A 21,731-nucleotide genomic window follows, 5' to 3' on the forward strand; every position below is an offset into this window, starting at 1 on the left:
GTGTCGTTATGATAGGACATATATACAACATAAGAAATACTGGTGCTTTGACGCTTCTGCAGCATACAATTACTGCAAAATTCAGGCGTATGCCAATGAGACACAGGGGAAAGTGACAGTGACTGATAACCCAGCTGAGAGTCTCTTTACTGTGACTATGAATAATCTCCAGACAGAAAACACTGGAACGTACTGGTGTGTTGTAGAGATAGGTGGAATATTCGATCCAGATGTTAAAGAACAACTTCATATCACAGTGAAATCAGGTATTAAGTTACAATCTGCAAATAATTAGTGAATTTAGCAGTGTTCTAATGTTTCTAAAGATTAATCATACATAACTGACTCTATATTTGTGCTCAGATCCTGATCTGTCTGTGATGGAGAGCAGAGTGAGTGGTGAGGAAGGAGGCAGCGTCACAGTCCAGTGTAACTACAGCGCTGCGTATCAGAATAAACAGAAGCAGTGGTGCAGATTTATAGACAGCCGCTGCAACAATATGGGGAGGACTGCCACATCCCAGAATTCAGCAGTGAACCTCAGTGATGATGGGAGAAGATCCTTCAGTGTGCAGATGAGTGGACTGAAGAAGAGTGATGCTGGCTGGTACTGGTGCAGTGCAGGAGATCTGCAGGTTCCTGTTCACATCAGTGTCTGTGATCCACCTCCAGGTATTATCACATGCACTGACCTCTACTTTAACAAATGAAAATCACAATCATGATTATTTTTCTTTTTCTTAGTTGTGACTGCAGGACTGACTACAGCAGTGACTACAGTGACTACAACCAGTGTAGCAGTGACTACAACCACTCACCATGTCAGTACTTACACGTAAGTAGGAAAGCTCCATTTTATTTAGGCATGCTGTGGTCCTCTGCAGTTTTACAGATTTTCTATATTTATTAACTTATTCAAACAAGAATGTGTTCTTAATGTACAAAACCAACACCCTGATATTGAATATTTTGACCAGTACATAAGATATTATCTTGCTAGTTCTACTTTCTCATGTCATACGAGCTTAAATGCATTGACCATTTAATAATGTATTTTTTATGAGTCTGTGATGTGAGTGGATTAAATTAAACTGTATACTAAATTCTGAGCTTGAAATAGCAAATTAAGCATGAATAAAATAGCTAAATCTTACACATTGATTATAATCCTGTAGCCACATTAAATGAAACTGCACATGGATTACTGTGCACAAGAAAACTATTAATCTTTTAGTGACTTTTCCAGGGTTCTCTACACATTCTCTACACAGGGGATCTCAAACTAGGGGTCTCTTGACTTCCAAATGTAAGAGCTAATCAAGAGTTAGCTAGCAGATGGGGACTGAAAAATTACCCTATGTATATGTATGAAGGAAAACATTTTAAATGGTCAAGTTTTACTTTCTGACTTTTTCTTTCATGTTTTAAACAGATCTGGATCAAAGCACAGTTCAGGTAGAGTCAGATGGACATGTTTCAGAAAATTAGTGCAATCGTTCTTCTTAACACATTTCTAACTGTTGTTATTTCTCACCCACAGCAACATCTGTGACCAGCGCCACATCAGTTTCTAGGGGTCATGACACCATGTGAGTGCAAACACACACTTATTCTTTCTTGTAGAACATGTTGAACACATTTAGGTTATGATGTTGTTCTCTGCAGTTTTACAGATATTTAAATTGATTCTCTTATTCAAAGATGAACATGTGCTTAGTGTGCAAAATAAACACTGCGGTATTTAAGCAGTAAATGAACATGTGACCATTACATGAGATACTTTATTGCTAGTAGAAAATTTGTCACGTTACAAGGGCTTATGTAAATATATGAACTTAATGAGTACCATATTTATAGGAAAGAGAAATATAGTTCTCATGTCAGATTATATTTATATGTACCCTGTTTACAGTATTTAAGTACTTAATTATAATATAAAAAGTAACATTACAGTGCACCATGTATTCCATTACTGTAACGAGAGTAGTTTGAGACTTCCCACCTCTTCCTTAGCTAGAGGATGTAAACTGGAATCTGACCAAATTAGGAGAAAAAATTGACCATGAGTCTTTATTGGTCACAAATACATTACAATGAATTTCTTTTCTTTGCATACCCCAGCATGCCTGGAAGTTGGGGTCAGAGCTCAGGGTCAGCCATGATAGGCTGAGCACCCCTGAAGTAGAGAGAGTTAGCTCAAGGGCAATGAGGGGTGCTGGCTTGGAAGTGCTGGGGCTTGAACCCCTGATATTCTGATTAGTAACCCAGAGCCTTGACTGCTAAACCATGGCCTTTCAAGCAGTAACCAAGAGCTTTAAATACTAAGCCACCACTGCATCTATCTATCTCTCTACCTGAAATTGCTATACTTCATTATAATAATGTGCATTGTGCAGTATGGTGATGCTAGCAGGTGCGCTACTGCTTCACAGCTTTAGGGTCCCTGGTGTGAACCTGAGGTCTGACTACAGTCTGTTCATGTTCTCCCACCTCTCAAAAACATGCCAGTAGGATGATTTGGCTACTGGCGAGGAATGATTGATTAAATGAATTAATGAATATTCTGCACTGCAATTGATTCAGCCAGTCTGTACTAACAAATGTGTGTCTATAGTGAGCATGAGACCCTGATCTACTGGTACCTGGTGGCCGTTATTTTGCTACTGGTCATCATCATCATCATCATCATCTGTGTGCTAAGAAGGAAGTACAGTAAGTGTCCCTGGTGTGTCTCTAAAATTTAGGTGAGGGTGCTCACTGGTGGCAGAGGGGTTAGAATATTACTATTATTATCATTATTATTATTATTATTATTATTATTATTATTATTATTATTATTATTATTAATAATAATAATAATAATAATAATAATAGTAGTAGTAGTAGTAGTAGTAGTAGTAGTAGTATTTTTATTAACATGTGAGTATCTGTTCCCTTATTTGAATATAATTGAATTCAGGTGAGTAAATTAGCTTTATTCCCTCTTTCTAACTTCCTGAAGCAGAGAATCAAATCAGGACCAGAGACAGGAGCAATGACACCACAGTTCACACAGTTAGTACTGCGTTTGATTTGTGGCTTAATGCAGTCCAAAATCATGTTATCTTTATTTTAGTACCTTTAGTACCTTTTAGCACTTTTAATGAACTGTTGTCATCACAATCATCTCATCTGTTCAGGCTGAGAGTGAGGGATCATACAGCTCAATTGCTTTCAAGTCAAGAAAGAAGAAATCAGAACAAAGGAACCTGGAGCAGGTTCGTCTTTATTTTAAAGCATGTAACACAGTTGTTTATGTACCGTAATGTTCTAACCTGTGTTTGAGTAATATAATTGCTTTTGTGTGTGTGTGTGTGTGTGTGTGTGTGTGTGTGTGTGTGTGTGTGTGTGTGTGTGTGTGTGTGTGTGTGTGAAACAGCGCAATTTTACAGCTGAAGACGCTGTTATATACAGCTCTGTGGCTGTTTCAAAGCCAAAGGTAAGACAGCAATGCATTTCTACATATATTTCCAAATAATAATAATAATAATAATTATTATTATTATTATTATTAGTAGTAGTAGTAGTAATAGTAGTAGTATTGTTGCTGTTGTTACTGTTATAGGAATAATGTTATTATATGGATTATTATTAATAAACATTTATTAATTATTATTGAAGATTTAACAAAGCAACTTCTTACATCCGCAGTCTTCAGCATCAACAGATAATGAGCAGGACGTGAACTACAGCTTTGTAAAAATCGCTTCCAAGAATAAAACTGTGAGTAAATTCCTTTAAATGAAGCGTATTCCAGTACAATCCAAGCTAAGAAACTAAGTGTATAAATCCATAATAACTATTTTACTGACTAATCAAACAGGGACTGGTTTCATTTTGAGACTCTGATTAGTCTTTATTCATATCCTGTTCTAGAAGTCTCCAAAAGATGTTGGTGATGAGACAATCTGGAGCAGCATGGTTTGCTAGTAAGAGATGTGTGATTAAAAAAAAAAAATATCTCTCTCTCTCTCTCTCTCTCTCTCTCTCTCTCTCTCTCTCTCTCTCTCTATTCACACACACACACACACACACACACACACACACACACACACACACACACACACACACACAGACAGTGCTGTGAAAATGTATTTGCCCCATCCTGATTTCTTCTATTTTTGTGTATCTTATACTAAACTGTTTCAGAAATGTTTTGTTTGAAATGTATTGAGTACCATATCTATAGGGAAGAAAAATGTAATTCTGATATCATTTAATTCTTTATAATAATGTGCACCAGCGGTGGGAAGTAACGTACTACATGTACTACGGTTACAGTACTTAACTACATTATTCACTGTAATGACACTTTTTTTATTCTAATTAAATGAAAGTACTTAATGATACTGTGAAGTACATTTACTTGAGGTTTTATCTTCTTTATTTTTGCACAAATAAAACGTACAAAATATAAAATGTAAAATTTCTATTTCAAAGCCCAATCAAAATAAAGCCATTTCCTGCTGAAAGTCTATGACACGTAAACTGTGACTGGCCGTGAGTATGTTCTTCTTCCTTTTTTTCAGGACTGCAGGGTGGTTTCTTTCAGAACTAGTGAGGTTTTCCTGTTTGCTCAGTTCTTTGCTCAGTATTAATAGGAACGTCCTCACCTCATGCCCATGATCATACCCTTCCATGTGTAGCCGTTAAAGGACCCCACTACATTACTGCCCTCCTCACTGATCGCACTGAATCTGTTACAGTCTGGCTTCATGGCTGCCTTGGCAAAATTAAAATTAGATTCTCCACCTGGACTTAGTAACATGAGGGAACAAGATGGTTAAGTCGTTGTTACTTCTGAATAAAGCATGATCATTATATTGTGCTCCCAAACTAGAGTGTGCATATTTACACTAACCACCAGGCACTAGGGGAAACAGCCATGGCTCATCAGCTTTAGATAATATGTCAACACTAGTAAAGTTTACAGTACATGCCATTTCTTTTCTGAAATGTAAAAAAAGTATTCGCCCCATCCAGATTTATTCTGTTTTTGTGTATATCTCATACTAAAAAGTTTTAGATCTTAAAATGAAATGTAACATAAAACAAAGGCGACCTGAGTCAACACCTTGAAGCAAAACAAGTTATCCAGGCACACGGTGGCTTAGTGGTTAGCACGTTCGCCTCACACCTCCAGGGTCGGGGGTTTGCATATTCTCCCCATGTTGCGGGAATTTCCTCCCCCAGTCCAAAGACATGCATGGTAGGCTGATTGACATGTCTAATGTGTATGTGATTGTGCCCTGTGATGGATTGGTACCCTGTACAGGGTGTACCCTGCCTTGTGCCCCATGCTCCCTGGGATAGACTCCAGGTTCCCTGTGACCCTGAAAAGGATAAAGCAGCATAGAAGATGGATGGAAAAAGTTATCTAACACCTATCACCAATGTGAAAAACTAATTTCCCCCTAAAACTTAAAACGTGGTTGTGCCACATTTAACAGCAATAACTGCAACTAAACACTTCCGATAACTGGAGATCAGTCTTTCACGTACTTCTAGGACTAGGCTTTGGATCATTGTCCTGATGCATAATCCAGTTGCGCTTGGGTTTCAGTTACGGACTGAAAATACTGCAAATACTTTTTTCACAGCACTGAAAGGCTGTTGATTTAATGTGTAAAAAATAATATGTTAAAACGATGAATCCATTTCACACACCATGTCCCGCCCCAGACCCGTACGTCATCTTACATTGCATGCAGTTGCTTAGTGATGAGCAGGATGCAAGAAGATGACCAAACTCTAAATAAGACCAAAGTCTTTTGCACGTATCATCAATAAGAAATTTGCATGCCACTGAAACAATTCTAGCCTGAAGTACCACCTGAACTACTCCAGTCAACATGCTCTGCCAAACCACACTGTCTGAAAGCAGGCAGCACCAAATTAGTAAGTCTACATCATACTTATGCAGAAATGTAGAAAATTTCAAGCACCACTGTAAATATATTGTTACTTAAGTGATCATATTATTATTATTATTGTTTAAACAACATGTTTTATTGTTCTGGATGAAGCAAAAGCTTAGAGCAATCCCCCAAGATCACGGATGAACAAATTCGTTTTTACTTTAATCAGGGACTCACTCACGCTGAAGTAGCTCTGTGTCTGTCAGTCAGCCTGCTTTGCTCATATTTACCAAGGGTGCCAATATTAGTGGAAGACACTGCACATCTAAAAAATAAATAAATAAATAAAATCAAAGTATTCTTTAAATTATGTGGACCTTCCAGGTTCGTCATATATGACTGAAATACTAACAAAGATACAGACTTTACACAGCAACAGGTGGTGTTTTTTTCCTCATATAAGATGAAGTTAGTGTAAAATGTAAAATGGCAGCGAACATTTGAACTTATTTAGCTAAGAGTTTATGACACTGTTTATAACCTGTCTGCATTGCAAGGTATGGAATGATGTCTGGTCCTGTTACTGTAGCTATAAAACATTGTTCCTTTGTCAGCTTCTCTTGTTTTCTCTAATGACATTAATAATAGAAAAAAGCAGTCACTAAATTAAGACACACTGGGGTTTTAGACCACACAGTACAGTTAGCAGGAAGAGGAACTGCTTGAGCTGCTACAGACACAGTGACAACTTCTCAGAGAAGCAGGACGCAAGAAAACTCTCACATTTTATTCAACATCAGAACAAATCTAACATGAGCTGCTTTTTCATTTTTATTCTCTTCACTTCCAGTAAGTACATTTCTCATGCACTCTTCTATCCTATTTTACATTCTTGTGCAGAATAAATCATTGATACATCAAAAAATCTAACGCATTGAACTAATTTATCCATCATCAGTAATATCTTGTATTATCAAGTATCAAATATTTTATTTTCACTGAGTAATAGTAGTGTTTTTCTGTTCTGTGTGCAGGTGTTGGCAGTCAGGCATCGAGGCAGTTTAGTTTTAAAACTGGAGCATCCGTCACCATCCCGTGTCGTTATGATAGGACATATATACAACATAAGAAATACTGGTGCTTTGACGCTTCTGCAGCATACAATTACTGCAAAATTCAGGCGTATGCCAATGAGACACAGGGGAAAGTGACAGTGACTGATAACCCAGCTGAGAGTCTCTTTACTGTGACTATGAATAATCTCCAGACAGAAAACACTGGAACGTACTGGTGTGCTGTAGAGATAGGTGGAATATTCTATCCAGATGTTACAGAACAACTTCATATCACAGTGAAATCAGGTATTAAGTTACAATCTGCAAATAATTAGTGAATTTAGCAGTGTTCTAATGTTGCTAAAGATTAATCATACATAACTGACTCTATATTTGTGCTCAGATCCTGATCTGTCTGTGATGGAGAGCAGAGTGAGTGGTGAGGAAGGAGGCAGCGTCACAGTCCAGTGTCTCTACAGCGCTGCGTATCAGAATAAACAGAAGCAGTGGTGCAGATTTATAGACAGCCGCTGCAACAATATGGGGAGGACTGCCACATCCCAGAATTCAGCAGTGCAGGTCAGTGACGATGGGAGAGGATCCTTCAGTGTGCAGATGAGTGGACTGAAGAAGAGTGATGCTGGCTGGTACTGGTGCAGTGCAGGAGAACCTCAGGTTCCTGTTCACATCAGTGTCGGTGATCCACCTCCAGGTATTATCACATACACTGACCTCTACTTTAACAAATGAAAATCACACTGATTATTTTTCTTTTTCTTAGATGTGACTGCAGGACTGACTACAGCAGTGACTACAGTGACTACAACCAGTGTAGCAGTGACTACAACCACTCACCATGTCAGTACTTACACGTAAGTAGGAAAGCTCCGTTGTATTTAGGCATGCTGTTGTCCTCTGCAGTTTTACAGATTTTCTATATTTATTAACTTATTCAAACAAGAATGTGTTCTTAATGTACAAAACCAACACCCTGTTATTGAATATTTTGACCAGTACATAAGATATTATCTTGCTAGTTCTACTTTCTCATGTCATACGAGCTTAAATGCACTGACCATTTAATAATGTATTTTTTATGAGCCTGTGATGTGAGTTTATTAAATTAAATTGTATATTAAACTGTGAGTTTGAAATAGCAAATTAAGCATGAATAAAATAGCTAAATCTTACACATTGATTATAATCCTGTAGCCACATTAAATGAAACTGCACATGGATTACTACATTGTGCACAAGAAAACAAGGAATCTTTTAGAGACCTTTCCAGGGTTCTCTACACATTCTCTACACAGGGGATCTCAAACTAGGGGTCTCTTGACTTCCAAATGTAAGAGCTAGTCAAGAGTTAGCTTAAGGATGTGGACTGGAAAATGCCCCATGTATGTATACTGCATGTATGAAGGAAAACATTTTAAACGGTCAAGCTTCACTTTCTGACTTTTTCTTTCATGTTTTAAACAGATCTGGCTCGAAGCACAGTTCAGGTAGAGTCAGATGGACATGTTTCAGAAAATTAGTGCAATTGTTCTTCTTAACACATTTCTAACTGTTGTTATTTCTCACCCACAGCAACATCTGTGACCAGCGCCACACCAGATTCTAGGGGTCATGACACTATGTGAGTGCAAACGCACACTTATTCTTTCTTGTAGAACATGTTGAACACATTTAGGTTATGATGTTGTTCTCTGCAGTTTTACAGATATTTAAATTGATTCTCTTATTCAAAGATGAACATGTACTTAGTGTGCAAAATAAACACTGCGGTATTTAAGCAGTAAATGAACATGTGACCATTACATGAGATACTTTATTGCCAGTAGAAAATTTGTCACGTTACAAGGGCTTATGTAAATACATGAAATTAATGAGTACCATATTTATAGGAAAGAGAAATATAGTTCTCATGTCATATTATATTTATATATACCCTGTTTACAGTATTTAAGTACTTAATTATAATATAAAAAGTAACATTACAGTGCACCATGTATTCCATTACTGTAACGAGAGTAGTTCAAGACTTCCCACCTCTTCCTTAGCTAGAGGATGTAAACTGGAATCTGACCAAATTAGGAGAAAAAATTGACCATGAGTCTTTCTTGGTCACAAATACATTACAATACAGTGAATTTCTTTTCTTTGCATACCCCAGCATGCCTGGAAGTTGGGGTCAGAGCTCAGGGTCAGCCATGATAGGCTGAGCACCCCTGGAGTAGAGAGGGTTAGCTCAAGGGCAGTGACAGTGCTGGCTTGGAAGTGCTGGGGCTTGAACCCCTGATATTCTGATTAGTAACCCAGAGCCTTGACTGCTAAGCCATGGCCTTTCAAGCAGTAACCAAGAGCTTTAAATACTAAGCCACCACTGCATCTATCTATCTATCTCTCTATCTGAAATTGCTATACTTCATTATAATAATGTGCATTGTGCAGTATGGTGATGCTAGCAGGTATCACTACTGCCTCACAGCTTTACGGACCCTGGTTTGAACCTGAGGTCTGACTACAGTCTGTTCATGTTCTCCCACCTCTCAAAAACATGCCAGTAGGATGATTTGGCTACTGGCGAGGAATGATTGATTAAATGAATTAATGAATATTCTGCACTGCCATTGATTCATCCAGTCTGTACTAACAAATGTGTGTCTATAGTGAGCACAAGACCCTGATCTACTGGTACCTGGTGGCCGTTATTTTGCTACTGGTCATACTGGTCATCATCGTCTGCGTGCTAAGAAGGAAGTACAGTAAGTGTCCCTGGTGTGTCTCTAAAATTTAGGTGAGGGTGCTCACTAGTGGCAGAGGGGTTAGAATATTATTATTATTATTATAATTATTATTATTTTTATTATTATTATTATTAATAGTAGTAGTAGTAGTAGTAGTAGTATTTTTATTAACATGTGAGTATGTGTTCCCTTATTTGAATATAATTGAATTCAGGTGAGTAAATTAGCTTTATTCCCTCTTTCTAACTTCCTGAAGCAGAGAATCAAGTCAGGACCAGAGACAGGAGCAATGACACCACAGTTCACACAGTTAGTACTGCGTTTGATTTGTGGCTTAATGCAGTCCAAAATCATGTTATCTTTATTTTAGTACCTTTAGTACCTTTTAGCACTTTTAATGAACTGCTGTCATCACAATCATCTCATCTGTTCAGGCTGAGAGTGAGGGATCATACAGCTCAATTGCTTTCAAGTCAAGAAAGAAGAAATCAGAAGCAAGGAACCTGGAGCAGGTTCGTCTTTATTTTAAAGCATGTAACACAGTTGTTTATGTACTGTAATGTTCTAACCTGTGTTTGAGTGATATAATTGCTTTTGTGTGTGTGTGTGTGTGTGTGTGTGTGTGTGTGTGTGTGTGTGTGTGTGTGTGTGTGTGTGAAACAGCGCACTTTTACAGCTGAAGACTCTGTTATATACAGCTCTGTGGCTGTTTCAAAGCCAAAGGTAAGACAGCAATGCATTTCTACATACATTTCCAAATAAGAATAATAATAATAATAATAATAATAATAATAATAATAATAATAATAATTATTATTATTATTATTATTATTATTAGTAGTAGTAGTATTGTTGCTGTTGTTACTGTTATATGAATAATGTTATTATATGGATTATTATTAATAAACATTTATTAATTATTATTGAAGATTTAACAAAGCAACTTCTTACATCCGCAGTCTTCAGCATCAACAGATAATGAGCAGGACGTGAACTACAGCTTTGTAAAAATCGCTTCCAAGAATAAAACTGTGAGTAAATTCCTTTAAATGAAGTGTATTCCAGTACAATCCAAGCTAAGAAACTAAGTGTATAAATCCATAATAACTATTTTACTGACTAATCAAACAGGGACTGGTTTCATTTTGAGACTCTGATTAGTCTTTATTCATATCCTGTTCTAGAAGTCTCCAAAAGATGTTGGTGATGAGACAATCTACAGCAGCGTGGTTTGCTAGTAATAGATGTGTGGTTAAAAAAAATATATCTCTGTGTCTCTCTCTCTCTCTCTCTCTCTCTCTCTCTCTCTATATATATATATATATATATATATATATATATACACACACACACACACACACACACACACACACACATACAGTGCTGTGAAAATGTATTTGCCCCATTCTGATTTCTTCTATTTTTGTGTATCTTATACTAAACTGTTTCAGAAATGTTTTGTTTGAAATGTATTGAGTACCATATCTATAGGGAAGAAAAATGTAATTCTGATATCATTTAATTCTTCATAATAATGTGCACCAGCGGTGGGAAGTAACGTACTACATGTACTACGGTTACAGTACTTAAGTACATGATTCACTGTAATGACACTTTTTTTTATTCTAATTAAATGAAAGTACTTAATGATACTGTGAAGTACATTTACTTGAGGTTTTATCTTCTTTATTTTTGCACAAATAAAACGTACAAAATATAAAATGTAAAAGTTCTATTTCAAAGCCCAATCAAAATAAAGCCATTTCCTGCTGAAAGTCTATGACACGTAAACTGTGACTGGCCGTGAGTATGTTCTTCTTCCTTTTTTTCAGGACTGCAGGGTGGTTTCTTTCAGAGCTAGTGAGGTTTTCCTGTTTGCTCAGTTCTTTGCTCAGTATTAATAGCAGCGTCCTCACCTCATGCCCATGATCATACCCTTCCATGTGTAGCCGTTAAAGGACCCCACTACATTACTGCCCTCCTCACTGATCGCACTGAATCTGTTACAGTCTGGCTTCATGGCTGCCTTGGCAAAATTAAAATTAGATTCTCCACCTGGACTTAGTAACTTGAGGGAACAAGATAGTTAAGTCGTTGTTACTTCTGAATAAAGCATGATCATTATATTGTGCTCCCAAACTAGAGTGTGCATATTTACACTAACCACCAGGCACTAGGGGAAACATCCATGGCTCATCAGCTTTAGATAATATGTCGACACTAGTAAAGTTTACAGTACATGCAATTTTTTTTCTGAAATGTAAAAAAAAAAAGTATTTGCCCCATCCAGATTTCTTCTGTTTTTGTGTATATCTCATACTAAAAAGTTTTAGATCTTAAAATGAAATGGAACATAAAACAAAGGCGACCTGAGTCAATGGTGGCTTAGTGGTTATCATGTTCACTTCACACCTCTAGGGTTGGGTGTTCGATTCCCACTGTGGCCTTGTGTGTGGAGCTTGCATGTTTCCTCCCCCAGTCTGAAGACTGATTGATGTATGTGATTGTGCCCTGTGATGGATTGGCACCTTGTCCACGGTGTACCCTGCCTTGTGCCTGATGCTCCCTGATACAATATCTTGTATTATCAAATATTTTATTTTCACTGAGTAATAGTAGTTTTTCTGTTCTGTGTGCAGGTGTTGCCAGTCAGGCATGGAGGCAGTTTAGTTTTAAAACTGGAGCATCTGTCACCATCCCGTGTCGTTATGATATGACATATATACAACATAAGAAATACTGGTGCTATGGTGCAATATTCAGTTCCTGCAAAATTCAGGCGTATGCCAATGAGACACAGGGGAAAGTGACAGTGACTGATAACCCAGCTGAGAGTCTCTTTACTGTGACTATGAATAATCTCCAGACAGAAAACACTGGAATGTACTGGTGTGCTGTAGAGATAGGTGGAATATTCGATCCAGATGTTACAGAAAAACTTTATATCACAGTAAAATCAGGTATTAAGTTACAATCTGCAAATAATTAGTGAATTTAGCAGTGCTCTAATGTTGCTAAAGATTAATCATACATAACTGACTCTATATTTGTGCTCAGATCCTGATCTGTCTGTGATGGAGAGCAGAGTGAGTGGTGAGGAAGGAGGCAGCGTCACAGTCCAGTGTCTCAACAGCGCTGCGTATCAGAATACACAGAAGCAGTGGTGCAGATTTATAGACAAGGTGTGCCACACATTTAGGAGGACTGCCACATTAAAGATGATCATGTACTTAGTTACGATAGTCTCCGTGAATACAATCAGAGACACTCGTAACTTCAGTCGCATTAGCCGTCGACTTTGCTAACAAGCACGTTTGGAAAAGCGATTTACAAGAGTCAAGAGTTAGCTTAAGGATGGGGACTGGAAAATGCCCCTATGTATTCTGTATGTATGAAGGAAAACATTTTAAATGGTCAAGCTTTACTTTCTGACTTTTTCTTTTAAGTTTTAAACAGATCTGGCTCGAAGCACAGTTCAGGTAGTAACAGATGGACATGTTTGAGAAAATTAGTGCAATTGTTCTTCTTAACACATTTGTAACTGTTGTTATTTCTCACCCACAGCAACATCTGTGACCAGCGCCACATCAGTTTCTAGCGGTGATGACACCATGTGAGTGCAAATGTTCTTCTTAACACATTTCTAACTGTTGTTATTTCTCACCCACAGCAACATCTGTCACTAGCGTCACATCAGTTTCTAGCGGTCATGACACCATGTGAGTGCAAACACACACTTATTCTTTCTTGTAGAACATGTTGAACACATTAAGGTTATGATGTTGTTCTCTGCAGTTTTACAGAGATTTAAATTGATTCTCTTATTTAAAGATGATCATGTACTTAGTGTGCAAAACAAACACTGCGGTATTTAAGCAGTAAATGAACATGTGACCATTACATGAGATACTTTATAGCTAATAGAAAATTTGTCATGTTACAAGGGCTTATGTAAATACATGAAATTAATGAGTACCATATCTATAGGAAAGAGAAATATAGTTCGCATGTCATATTATATTTATATGTACTCTGTTTACAGTATTTAAGTACTTAATTATAATATAAAAAGTAACATTACAGTGCACCATGTATTCCATTACTATACCAAGAGTAGTTTGAGACTTCCCACCTCTTCCTTAGCTAGAGGATGTAAACTGGAAACTGACCAAATTAGGAGAAAAAAATGACCATGAGTCTTTCTTGGTCACAAATACATTACAATACAGTGAATTTCTTTTCTTTGCATACCCCAGCATGCCAAGAAGTTGGGCTCAGGCATGATAGGCTGAGCACCCCTGGAGTAGAGAGGGTTAGCCCAAAGGCAGTGACAGCACTGGCTTGGCAGTGCTGGGGCTTGAACTCCTGACCTTCTGGTTAGTGACCCAGAGCCTTGACAACTAAGCCATGGCCTTTCAAGCAGTAACCAAGAGCTTTAAATACTAAGCCACCACTGCATCTATCTATCTATCTATCTCTCTATCTAAAATTGCTATACTTCATTATAATAATGTGCATTGTGCAGTATGGTGATGCTAGCAGGTATCACTACTGCCTCACAGCTTTACGGACCCTGGTTTGAACCTGAGGTCTGACTACAGTCTGTTCATGTTCTCCCACCTCTCAAAAACATGCCAGTAGGATGATTTGGCTACTGGCGAGGAATGATTGATTAAATGAATTAATTAATATTCTGCACTGTGATTGATTCAGCCAGTCTGTACTAACAAATGTGTGTCTATAGTGAGCATGAGACCCTGATCTACTGGTACCTGGTGGCCGTTATTTTGCTACTGGTCATCATCGTCTGCGTGCTAAGAAGGAAGTACAGTAAGTGTCCCTGGTGTGTCTCTAAAATTTAGGTGAGGGTGCTCACTAGGGGCAGAGGGGTTAGAATATTACTATTATTATTATTATTATTATTATTATTATTATTATTATTACTATTATTATTATTATTAGTAGTAGTAGTAGTAGTATTTTTATTAACATGTGAGTATCTGTTCCCTTATTTGAATATAATTGAATTCAGGTGAGTAAATTAGCTTTATTCCCTCTTTCTAACTTCCTGAAGCAGAGAATCAAATCAGGACCAGAGACAGGAGCAATGACACCACAGTTCACACAGTTAGTACTGCGTTTGATTTGTGGCTTAATGCAGTCCAAAATCATATTATCTTTATTTTAGTACCTTTAGTACCTTTTAGCACTTTTAATGAACTGCTGTCATCACAATCATCTCATCTGTTCAGGCTGAGAGTGAGGGATCATACAGCTCAATTGCTTTCAAGTCAAGAAAGAAGAAATCAGAAGCAAGGAACCTGGAGCAGGTTCGTCTTTATTTTAAAGCATGTAACACAGTTGTTTATGTACTGTAATGTTCTAACCTGTGTTTGAGTAATATAATTGCTTTTGTGTGTGTGTGTGTGTGTGTGTGTGTGTGTGTGTGTGTGTGTGTGTGTGTGTGTGTGTGTGTGTGTGTGTGTGTATGTGTGTGTATGAAACAGCGCACTTTTACAGCTGTTGACTCTGTTATATACAGCTCTGTGGCTATTTCAAAGCCAAAGGTAAGACAGCAATGCATTGGTCCATTTCTACGTACATTTCCAAATAATAATAATAATAATAATAATAATAATAATAATAATAATAATAATAATTATTATTATTATTATTATTATTATTATTATTATTATTATAAGTAGTAGTAATAGTAGTAGTAGTAGTATTGTTGCTGTTGTTGCTGTTGTATGAATAATGTTATTAAATGGCTTATTATTAATAAACAATGCCTTTCTACATACATTTCCAAATAATAATAATAATAATAATAATAATAATAATAATAATAATAATAATAATAATTATTATTATTATTATTATTATTATTATTAGTAGTAGTAGTAGTAGTAGTAGTAGTATTGTTGCTGTTGTTACTGTTATATGAATAATGTTATTATATGGATTATTATTAATAAACATTTATTAATTATTATTGAAGATTTAACAAAGCAATTTCTTACATCCGCAAGCTTCAGCATCAACAGATAATGAGCAGGACGTGAACTACAGCTTTGTAAAAATCGTATCCAAGAATAAAACTGTGAGTAAATTCCTTTAAATGAAGTGTATTCCAGTACAATCCAAGCTAAGAAACTAAGTGTATAAATCCATAATAACTATTTTACTGACTAATCAAACAGGGACTGGTTTCATTTTGAGACTCTGATTAGTCTTTATTCATATCCTGTTCTAGAAGTCTCCAAAAGATGTTGGTGATGAGACAATCTACAGCAGCATGGTTTGCTAGTAAGAGATGTGTGATTAAAAAAAAAAAATCTCTGTGTCTCTCACTACACACACACACACACACACACACACACACACACACACACACACACACAGTGCTGTGAAAATGTATTTGCCCCATCCTGATTTCTTCTATTTTTGTGTATCTTATACTAAACTGTTTCAGAAATGTTTTGTTTGAAATGTATTGAGTACCATATTTATAGGGAAGAAAAATGTAATTCTGATATCATTTAATTCTTCATAATAATGTGCACCAGCGGTGGGAAGTAACGTACTACATGTACTACGGTTACAGTACTTAAGTACATGATTCACTGTAATGATACTTTTTTTATTCTAATTAAATGAAAGTACTTAATGATACTGTGAAGTACATTTACTTGAGGTTTTTTATCTTCTTTATTTTTGCACAAATAAAACGTACAAAATATAAAATGTAAAAGTTCTATTTCAAAGCCCAATCAAAATAAATCCATTTCCTGCTGAAAGTCTATGACACGTAAACTGTGACTAGCCGTGAGTATGTTCTTCTTCCTTTTGTTCAGGACTGCAGGGTGGTTTCTTTCAGAACTAGTGAGATTTTCCTGTTTGCTCAGTTCTTTGCTCAGTATTAATAGCAACGTCCTCACCTCATGCCCATGATCATACCCTTCCACGTGTAGCCGTTAAAGGACCCCACTACATTACTGCCCTCCTCACTGATCGCACTGAATCTGTTAGAGTCTGGCTTCATGGCTGCCTTGGCAAAATTAAAATTAGATTCTCCACCTGGACTTAGTAACATGAGGGAACAAGATGGTTAAGTCGTTGTTACTTCTGAATAAAGCATGATCATTATATTGTGCTCCCAAACTAGAGTGTGCATATTTACACTAACCACCAGGCACTAGGGGAAACAGCCATGGCTCATCAGCTTTAGATAATATGTTGACACTAGTAAAGTTTACAGTACATGCCATTTCTTTTCTGAAATGTAAAAAAAAAAGCATTTGCCCAGTCCAGATTTATTCTGTTTTTGTGTATATCTCATACTAAAAAGTTTTAGATCTTAAAACGAAATGTAACATGAAACAACGGCGACCTGAGTCAGCGGTTGCTTAGTGGTTAGCATGTTCACTGCACACCTCTAGGGTTGGGTGTTTGATTCCCACTGTGGCCTTGTGTGTGGAGTTTGCATGTTTCCTCCCCCAGTCCAAAGACTGATTGATGTATGTGATTGTGCCCTGTGATGGATTGGCACCCTGTCCATGGTGTACCCTGCCTGATGCTCCCTGATACAACATCTTGTATTATCAAATATTTTATTTTCACTGAGTAATAGTAGTTTTTCTGTTCTGTGTGCAGGTGTTGGCAGTCAGGCATGGAGGCAGTTTAGTTTTAAAACTGGAGCATCTGTCACCATCCCGTGTCGTTATGATAGGACATATATACAACATAAGAAATACTGGTGCTTTCACGCTTCTGCAGCATACAATTACTGCAAAATTCAGGCGTATGCCAATGAGACACAGGGGAAAGTGACAGTGACTGATAACCCAGCTGAGAGTCTCTTTACTGTGACTATGAATAATCTCCAGACAGAAAACACTGGAACGTACTGGTGTGTTGTAGAGATAAGTGGAATATTCTATCCAGATGTTACAGAAACACTTTATATCACATTAAAATCAGGTACTAAGTTACAATCTGCAAATAATTAGTGAATTTAGCAGTGTTCTAATGTTGCTAAAGATTAATCATACATAACTGACTCTATATTTGTGTTCAGATCCTGATCTGTCTGTGATGGAGAGCAGAGTGAGTGGTGAGGAAGGAGGCAGCGTCACAGTCCAGTGTCTCTACAGCGCTGCGTATCAGAATACACAGAAGCAGTGGTGCAGATTTAAAGACAAGGTGTGCCACACATTTAGGAGGACTGCCACATCCCAGAAGTCAGCAGTGAACCTCAGTGACGATGGGAGAAGATCCTTCAGTGTGCAGATGAGTGGACTGAAGAAGAGTGATGCTGGCTGGTACTGGTGCAGTGCAGGAGATCTGCAGGTTCCTGTTCACATCAGTGTCTGTGATCCACCTCCAGGTATTATCACATACACTGACCTCTACTTTAACAAATGAAAATCACACTGATTATTTTTCTTTTTCTTAGTTGTGACTACAGGACTGACTACAACCCCTCACCATGTCAGTACTTACACGTAAGTAGGAAAGCTCCATTGTATTTAGGCATGCTGTTGTCCTCTGCAGTTTTACAGATTTTCTATATTTATTAACTTATTCAAATAAGAATGTGTTCTTAATGTACAAAACCAACACCCTGTTATTGATTATTTTGACCAGTACATAAGATATTATCTTGCTAGTTCTACTTTCTCATGTCATACGAGCTTAAATGCACTGACCATTTTATAATGTATTTTTTATGAGTCTGTGATGTGAGTGGATTAAATTAAATTGTATATTAAACTGTGAGTTTGAAATAGCAAATTAAGCATGAATAAAATAGCTAAATCTTACACATTGATTATAATCCTGTAGCCACATTAAATGAAACTGCACATGGATTACTGTGCACAAGAAAACAATGAATCTTTTAGTGACCTTTCCAGGGTTCTCTACACATTCTCTACACAGGGGATCTCAAACTCGGGGTCTCTTGACTTCCAAATGTAAGAGCTAGTCAAGAGTTAGCCAGCAGATGGGGACTGGAAAATGACCCTATGTATATATATGAAGGAAAACATTTTCACAGGTATCACAACTGCCTCACAGCTTTACGGACCCTGGTTTGAACCTGAGGTCTGACTACAGTCTGTTCATGTTCTCCCACCTCTCAAAAACATGGCAGTAGGGTGATTTGGCTTAATAATAATAATAATTATTATTATTATTAGTAGTAGTAATAGTAGTAGTATTGTTGCTGTTGTTGCTGTTATATGAATAATGTTACTATATGGATTATTATTAATAAACATTTATTAATTATTATTGAAGATTTAACAAAGCAATTTCTTACATCTGCAGTCTTCAGCATCAACAGATAATGAGCAGGACGTGAACTACAGCTTTGTAAAAGTCGCTTCCAAGAATAAAACTGTGAGTAAATTCCTTTAAATGAAGTGTATTCCAGTACAATCCAAGCTAAGAAACTAAGTGTATAAATCCATAATAACTATTTTACGGACTAATCAAACAGGGACTGGTTTCATTTTGAGACTCTGATTAGTCTTTATTCATATCCTGTTCTAGAAGTCTCCAAAAGATGTTGGTGATGAGACAATCTACAGCAGCGTCTTTTGCTAGTAAGAGATGTGTGATTAAAAAAAAAATCTCTCTCTCTCTCTCTCTCTCTCTCTCTCTCTCTCTCTCTCTCTCTATATATATATATATATATATATATATACACACACACACACACACACACACACACACACACATACAGTGCTGTGAAAATGTATTTGCCCCATTCTGATTTCTTCTATTTTTGTGTATCTTATACTAAACTGTTTCAGAAATGTTTTGTTTGAAATGTATTGAGTACCATATCTATAGGAAAGAAAAATGTAATTCTGATATCATTTAATTCTTCATAATAATGTGCACCAGCGGTGGGAAGTAACGTAATACATGTACTACGGTTACAGTACTTAAGTACATTATTCACTGTAATGACACTTTTTTTATTCTAATTAAATGAAAGTACTTAATGATACTGTGAAGTACATTTACTTGAGGTTTTATCTTCTTTATTTTTGCACAAATAAAACGTACAAAATATAAAATGTAAAAGTTCTATTTCAAAGCCCAATCAAAATAAATCCATTTCCTGCTGAAAGTCCATGACACGTAAACTCTGACTGGCCGTGAGAATGTTCTTCTTCCTTTTGTTCAGGACTGCAGGGTGGTTTCTTTCAGAACTAGTGAGGTTTTCCTGTTTGCTCAGTTCTTTGCTCAGTATTAATAGGAACGTCCTCACCTCATGCCCATGATCATACCCTTCCATGTGTAGCCGTTAAAGGACCCCACTACATTACTGCCCTCCTCACTGATCGCACTGAATCTGTTAGAGTCTGGCTTCATGGCTGCCTTGGCAAAGTTAAAATTAGATTCTCCACCTGGACTTAGTAACATGAGGGAACAAGATGGTTAAGTCGTTGTTACTTCTGAATAAAGCATGATCATTATATTGTACTCCCAAACTAGAGTGTGCATATTTACACTAACCACCAGGCACTAGGGGAAACAGCCATGGCTCATCAGCTTTAGATAATATGTCGACACTAGTAAAGTTTACAGTACATGCAATTTTTTTTCTGAAATGTAAAAAAAAGTATTCGCCCCATCCACATTTCTTCTGTTTTTGTGTATATCTCATACTAAAAGGTTTTAGATCTTAAAACGAAATGTAACATAAAACAAAGGTGACCTGAGTCAACAAAACAAAACAAGTTATACAGGCACACGCTGGCTTAGTGGTTAGCATGTTTGCCTCACACCTCCAGGGTTGGGTGTTCGATTCCCACCGTGGCCCTGTGAGTGTGCAGCGTTTGCATGTTCTCCCTGTGCTGTGGGGGTTTCTTTTGGATAATCCGGTTTCCTCCCCCGGTCCAAAGACATGCATGGTAGGCTGATTGACATGTCTAAAGTGTCCGTAGTGTGTGAATGTGTATGTGATTGTGCCCTGTGATGGATTGGCACCCTGTCCAGGGTGTACCCTGCCTTGTGCCTGATGATCCCTGGGATAGACTCCAGGTTCCCTGTGACCCTGAAAAGGATAAAGTGTTATAGAAGATGGATGGATGGAAAAAGTTATCCAACACCTATCACCAATGTGAAAAACTAATTTCCCCCTTAAACTTAAAATGTGGTTGTGCCACATTTAGCAGCAATAACTGCAACTAAACACTTCCGATAACTGGAGATCAGTCTTTCATGTACTACTAGGACTTACTCCTATGCTTGGGATCATTGTCCTGCTGCATAATCCAGTTGCGCTTGGGTTTCAGTTATGGACTGAAAATACTGCAAATACTTTTTTCACAGCACTGAAAGGCTGTTGATTTAATGTGCAAAAAATGATATGTTAAAATGATTAATCCATTTCACACACCATGCCCCACCCCAGACCTTGCATTGCATGCAGTTGCTTAGTGATGAGCAGGAGACAAGAAGATGAGCAAACTCTAAATGAGACCAAAGTCTTTTGCACGTATCATCAATAAGAAATTTGCATGTCTACTGCAATATCTGCAATAAGAAGCGTGCATGCCACTGACACAGTTCTAGCCTGAAATACCACCTGAACTACTCCAGTCAACATGCTCTGCCAAACCACACATCATATTTATGCAGAAATGTAGAAAATTTCAAGCACCACTGTAAATAGATTGTAACTTAAGCGATCATGTATTATTATTATTATTATTATTATTATTGTTATTATTATTATTATTATTATTATTATTATTATTATTGTTGTTTAAACAACATGTTTTATTGTTCTGGATGAAGCAAAAGCTTAGAGCAATCCCCCAAAATCACGGATGAACAAAATTGTTTTTACTTTAATCAGGGACTCACTCACGCTGAAGTAGCTCTGTGTCTGTCAGTCAGCCTGCTTTGCTCATATTTACCAAGGGTGCCAATATTAGTGGAAGGCACTCCACATCTAAATAAATAAATTAAATAAATAAATAAAATCAAAGTATTCTTTAAATTAT

The 21,731-nt window shown here is 37.0% G+C and overlaps 1 protein-coding gene and 1 long non-coding RNA gene across 2 annotated transcripts; both read left to right on the forward strand.

Moving 5' to 3' along the window:
- Positions 1 to 6,353: 6,353 nt before the first annotated feature.
- Positions 6,354 to 13,415, forward strand: LOC124627550 (CMRF35-like molecule 5). The gene is made up of 3 exons (XM_053673830.1): positions 6,354 to 6,746; positions 12,342 to 12,662; positions 12,760 to 13,415. Exons 1-3 carry the CDS (start codon positions 6,710 to 6,712, stop codon positions 13,005 to 13,007), a joined length of 606 nt encoding a protein of 201 aa, XP_053529805.1. The 5' UTR covers positions 6,354 to 6,709; the 3' UTR covers positions 13,008 to 13,415.
- A 666-nt stretch (positions 13,416 to 14,081) lies between these two features.
- On the forward strand, positions 14,082 to 15,032 carry LOC128628822 (uncharacterized). The gene is made up of 3 exons (XR_008393074.1): positions 14,082 to 14,532; positions 14,777 to 14,829; positions 14,955 to 15,032. It is a non-coding gene; the product is annotated as an uncharacterized LOC128628822 (long non-coding RNA).
- The last annotated feature ends 6,699 nt before the right edge of the window (positions 15,033 to 21,731 follow it).

This window comes from Ictalurus punctatus, chromosome 20, assembly GCF_001660625.3.
Source record: "Ictalurus punctatus breed USDA103 chromosome 20, Coco_2.0, whole genome shotgun sequence".
In the NCBI taxonomy this organism is placed as follows: domain Eukaryota; kingdom Metazoa; phylum Chordata; class Actinopteri; order Siluriformes; family Ictaluridae; genus Ictalurus; species Ictalurus punctatus.